This window comes from Nicotiana tomentosiformis, chromosome 12, assembly GCF_000390325.3.
Source record: "Nicotiana tomentosiformis chromosome 12, ASM39032v3, whole genome shotgun sequence".
In the NCBI taxonomy this organism is placed as follows: Eukaryota; Viridiplantae; Streptophyta; class Magnoliopsida; order Solanales; family Solanaceae; genus Nicotiana; species Nicotiana tomentosiformis.
The window spans coordinates 68,529,846-68,535,623 of NC_090823.1; the positions used below are offsets into that span (position 1 = coordinate 68,529,846).

The 5,778-nt window shown below is 38.6% G+C and overlaps 1 protein-coding gene across 3 annotated transcripts; it reads right to left on the reverse strand.

The window, feature by feature from the left end:
* Positions 1–2,462: 2,462 nt before the first annotated feature.
* On the reverse strand, positions 2,463–5,047 carry LOC104093056 (11-beta-hydroxysteroid dehydrogenase A-like). 3 transcript variants are annotated; one of them, XM_033655334.2, is made up of 6 exons: positions 4,739–5,047; positions 4,119–4,305; positions 3,729–3,814; positions 3,442–3,573; positions 3,181–3,342; positions 2,463–2,807 (listed from the first exon to the last, which is right to left on the reverse strand). In XM_033655334.2, exons 1-6 carry the CDS (start codon positions 4,931–4,933, stop codon positions 2,592–2,594), a joined length of 978 nt encoding a protein of 325 aa, XP_033511225.1. In that variant the 5' UTR covers positions 4,934–5,047; the 3' UTR covers positions 2,463–2,591. The 3 variants fall into 3 exon arrangements, with proteins under 3 accessions (XP_033511225.1, XP_009597072.1, XP_009597074.1); XM_009598777.4 differs by having other exon boundaries at positions 4,113–4,305; positions 4,739–5,041; XM_009598779.4 differs by having other exon boundaries at positions 2,512–2,788; positions 4,113–4,305; positions 4,739–5,042.
* Between the last annotated feature and the right edge of the window lie 731 nt (positions 5,048–5,778).

The window sequence follows — 5,778 nt, forward strand, 5'->3', positions numbered from 1 at the left end:
GGTCTTCAAGTCCCGAGCCTCTTGAAACATCTCCTCAAAAAATGAGGGGAGCAGCGGGGAGCCTCCAATTTCTATTGCCCCAAGTGAATCACTTTGGGCGTTCTCTCCATCTCGAGGGGCCTCGAGACCAGCACCTATAGCCGTATCCACCATTGTCTCATTATGGTGGGAGGCATCTTCAATCCTCGATGACTCGGAGACTTCGCCCAAGTCTCTTCCCGAGACCCCCTCATCTTGAGACGGAGTCTCTGCATTCTTTACCGATTCAGTGGCTTTTGGGGCCTCGGTGCTCATTCCCACTCGGGCCACCAGCCCGGAGTCGTCTTCTTCCTCTTCTTCGTCTTCATCCCTTAGACGCCGAACAGAGTCTTCGGTCAGGAGGATAATGTTCTTCCTTGGCTTACGAGCCGCCTTCTTCTTAGGTTCTGGATCATCGGAGGTTGAGATCTTTTTCCTCTTTTTGTCCTTCGCCGGTTTCGGTGCCGGGATCGAAGTCTCCTCCTCACCAGATAAGGGCCTTTTGACAGTATCTTTGCCAAGGCCTATATGAAAGGAAATTGAGTAAGAAATGCTTTAACAAAATCATCAAAGATGTGGAAAAAGGCCTTACCATGAGTTTTGGCCTCCCATCGGCCCTTTGATAAATCGCGCCATGAGCGCTTGGCATATGTAGAGGTCGAGGCATTGTCCTGAACCCAGCTCTTAAGGTTAGGAATTGCACCGGGCATCCAAGCGACCGCTACATCACGGAAAAGGATTTCGATGAGATGAAGCAAAGGAGCAAAGCAATAAAGAGGAGCTAACAGTGGGATTGTACTTACGCTTCATATTCTATTTCTCGGGAAATGGCATCTTTTCGACCGGGATTAGGTCGGAAGTCCTCACCCGAACGAACCGGCCCATCCAGCCTCGGTCCTTGTCCTCGTCTATGCTCGAGAACAGCACTTTGGTAGCCTGGCGTTGGAGTTTTATTAACCCGCCTCGATAGAGGCGGGGGCTGTACAACCTGATGAGGTGGTCAAGGGTGAAAGGCATCCCCTCGACTTTGCACACGAAGAATCGGAGCAGAATAACAATTCGCCAAAAAGAAGAATGGGTAAGTGTAAACATTTAGAAACCCTTCCACATAGGTGGTGATGTCCTCTTCGGGGGTCAGGGACACCACCTCTTTGCCCTCCCAGTTGCAGTCTTTCTTTACCTGCTTGAGGTATCCCTCAGTTATCGAGCATATATACCTCGACACTGGCTCGCATCGACCGGGAATCGACGAGGCTTTATCGGTCTTAAAGTCGGAGGTGAGGACGTACCCCCCGAAAACACACTCCTCAAGGCGTGGCTCCAGCCGGCCGCGATGAAGAAGCATTTTGCTTTTGAGGAACAGTTTTTGATGTTTTCGCCATTTGGATTTGAAGTTAAAAATAGATGGAGATGATAAGATTTGGTTTTCTAAGAAGAGGTTAGTAGTGAAAATCGTAGATTTGCAGATGAAGAACTTAGAAGATGTAAAAAGCTTTGGAGATTGGAAATTTGAAAGTAAAAGTTCGAAATGGTGAAGAGAGGAGCTATTTATAGATTTCACAACGACGGTTCAAAATTGGGGATGGCCGACTATCGACTGACGCACATTTAATGCCTTGGAAATTGTACAGACGGGACGTTTCAGTTACTTCCGTCGCTTACATCATGAGGATGACGTCATGACAGGCCGAGGTAGAAAAATTGAATGCTCAATTCGTTTTTTGTCATTACACTCCAAAAAAATGAGGGGACTATCTGTATACGGATAAAACCGGCCCACCCGATTTTACTATTTGACCGAGACCGGGAGACTGCATCGAAGGATGGCCTCGTAACGGAACAGACTAAGTCACGAGGACAAGGTACCGAGTTCAGAACCGAGGTACCTATCGAGATCGAGGCTAGTAGCGATCGAAGCCAAATGAGACAGACATCAAGCAAGATCGAAGGTAGCATAATAACGGAAAGGCGAGATATCCGTGACTGGTCGATGATCATGGCATAAATCTCAGTGAATGGTCGAGGATCATGGCGAATCTCGGAATGGATCAAATCAGAAACGGTTAATTAGCTAATCATGGGATTTTCTTCAGTAATTAGAATCACACCATAAGTGGGATTCCTCTACTATATAAAGGGGGGTTCTAATCATTTGTAAAGCACGGTTCACTGAGATCAAAGTAATATAATTCTCTTTCTCGTTTATACTATTGTTTATCAGCTTGTTATATTTTAATTGTTCTAGCATCAACAAGTTCGAGGGTATCAATATCGAGGGCTGAGTTCATTTCTCACACCGGTTTGCTTTACTTTATAGTTCATTTCTATTATTAATCCTCATATTTATCAATTGGTATTAAGTGAAATCACATATCCTTAGAGCCACATTATAAATTTAATTGTTATCCAATTTTAAGGGTAAACAAAGGGTTCACTCTTGATCATGATAAAAAGAGTAAAATCTTCATAGAAAAGTTTACAGTAACATAAATATAGTCGCAAGCTAACCCAGCTACTTAACATAATAAGAGCAATAACATCAGTTAGATATCCACTCCTCTTTTTCCACTTCTTTATGCTTTCTTGGCTTGTGATTGTAAAGCACCGGTACACAACTTCGACATAAATGTACGATTAAACCATTCAAACGCTCGAGGGCACACAGTTTTCGCGAAAAACAGCACCCAAAAATATTTTGGCTCTGTAATATATCTCTTTTTCCGGCATATTGCACTTACAATTGATTTTGCACAGTCACTAGAACTGATAACTGGGAGAACAACAACATTCTGCAAATAAAAATAAACGAGGAGATACGATTTGAACACTGATTAGTAATAAACTTAAAAATTTACTGCTTGCATAAAAATTCTTTTATAGTGTTAATGTTTATAACTTTAAGTAACATAGAAGTGTTAGACTGGGGGAAAATTAATAATCAGATGTCAGTGCATTAGTAAATTAAGAATCTGGAAGGAAAATTTGAAACTTTTGGTGGTCAGTTTACCTAAATTATATAGACAGAGTTGTGCATGTACTAGATAGTAGGCTTATAAATAACAGGGATTGAAACTTGTAAGCCCATCCTTCAAGTTGTTAACCAACTAAACCGCCATATAAATTGAGAAAATAAACAGTGAAATTAATGGTTGGTTATCTTACATTAGCTAATTCTGATTCAACTTGCAAGACCCCATCTTTTAGGTGCTTTCCTCGTGTTATTTCCGAATCAGTAAATCCTAACGTTGCAATGGTAATTGAGATTTCCGGAGCCAATTCAAGTCTCATGGTCTCGTAAAAGCCTATTAATGCAGCTTTACTCGCCTGCAAAACCAATACAATTAATTAACATAACAACAATATAATTAAAGAGAAGAATTAATTAATTAAGGGGTATAAATAAAACTAAAAGTAGTTTCTTACAGTATAGAAGCTTAAAGATGGCGGGTGCAAAATTGCCACGGATGAAGAATTGACAAACACCTTCCCTCTTGTCTTCTTCAGATGAGGAATTGCAAAGTAAGTTGGGTAAACAGATCCCCAGAAGTTGATATCCTTTTATCCCAAACCATATCATGCAATAGGCAAAAAAATAGTAACGAAAATTAGTTCTACTTTATTTATTTTCAAAAACCTTCAAGGAAATAGTTCTACCTTTTTATTTATAGTACTATATATTAATTTTGAAATGATGCCTACGTAAACATTACCATAACAGATGTAAACTTCGTAATGTCCGTCACATCATTTATAGAGCACAAAGAGGTGATTCCAGCATTGTTGACGAGATGATCCACTGCATGCATGTAATTATCAACCTCTTTTACCGTGAGTACTTAGTTAATTATGGGAATAGAAAATATCATAAGACTATACTCATCCTATTCGGATTTAACTTACAATGTCAAGAATTTTACTCTATTAGTCTACTTTAATTATCTCCCCTTCTTATTTTAATACTAGAGTTTATGTCATGTGAAATGATAGTGTAAGTAATTTTACACTATTTGACCTACGATAACATGTAAATCTATGTACCAAGATCAATAAGCTTAATAAATGGTAATAAATTGGAAATCAGAATAGCTAATTACAACGACCGAAATGATTGACAGTTTGATCAACAAGTCGCTTGCAGTCGTCAACATTGGATACATCAGCTCTTATAGAAAGCACATCCGGAGACCCTAAGCACATTGCCTTCTCCGCTACTTTTTGAAGCTGCTCCTCCCTTCTTGCCACTATTACTATTGAAGAACCTCTTCTTGCATATTCATAAGCCAATTCCTATTAATACACAAATATAGTTTTCAAAAATTGATACAGAAAGAAGGAAGAAGAAAAAATATGAATTAAGTTTAATATATAGTATATATACATAAAAAATAATTAAAATAGTAAATACACTAAAAAAATCAAGGGAATTTTAGTATATATGCAATAAAAAGAATTTAGTAATCTAGATAATGACATATTTCAGCGAAGGAGTGTCAACTGACACATCTCGGATAAGGAACAACATTCTTGTTTACTATAAAACATATTTTTTCAAAAATTCGGAACCTTTTCACAACAGAAATGTTTTTTTTCCCTTAAAAACCACTTCCATATTACAAACTTCCCAACATATAAAACACCATGCATGTAAAGGTTATGTCTAATGGGATTTTTTAAACTTAAAAAAGGGAAGAAAGAAAGGAAAACTAATAGGACGACGAACCTCCCCAATTCCTGATGAAGCTCCAGTGATGAGAACAACTTTTCCTTTCATGTTCTCACTTACCACAAGCCTATACAGAAAAAGAACGATCCTAAAGATGCAAAAGAAGGGGAAAATGACACAGAGTGTGCCAAGAACTAATGGAGAAATGAGTAAAGTAGTGAGAGTGTGAAAAAAATAGTAATTAGAAGCCATAAATGTGAACTTGATGTCAGTCGCCTTCTCAATAATGGTGGGAGATTGTCTGTTGGGGAACCAATTTATAGAGTGCAGGTTTCACTCCAATGAACAGCTCATATATAGGAGAGCAATAAAAACCTGGCCAGAACTCGATGGATGCATTAATTTTAGTTAATTTAACTCTAGAATTAGCATAATTCATAAATTGAAGTGAGTTTGATTAGTTTTTATGTTCGGTATCCTTGCTATATGTACTCCCTCACATCCCATTTAATTGTCATTTTAGCCTTTTGCACTCCCTTTAAGAACATTAGTATAAGAGTTACTTGAATTAATTGTGTTTTTATTCTTTGATTTCTCAATCATAATACCTATTTCTAAAATATTTAGGCGAAATATATAAACGACCCCTTTAAGTTGTTCTGAACGATCAGACAAGCACCTCAACCTCAACCGACCATTTTATATTTTGACACTTATAGCCCGTAAAAAATAAGCCTCCTCAACAACCGAGTCCAATAGACCATTCGACTTGTCAAATTAACCGATTAGAAAATGACACCTATAAATTATAATAAAAATTTGACAAATGTAATTAACAAAAAAAACACATTTAAAGCAAAATAAAAAATAAAAAAAATTTACTAATTAACCTAACGTGAGACTACCGCCCCCTCCATTCATCTTCTTCCTTCTACCCCCCCCCCCCCCCCCCCCCGCCTCGTCCCAACAGGACCTCTTCTCACCCCTCGTCCCAAAACCATCTCTTTTCAAAATTTAACTCTAAAATCAACCAAGGACCTCGTCGGAAAAGGTCCTTTTCGGAAACCTACTTTCTCTCTCTTCATCTCCGTGTGTTA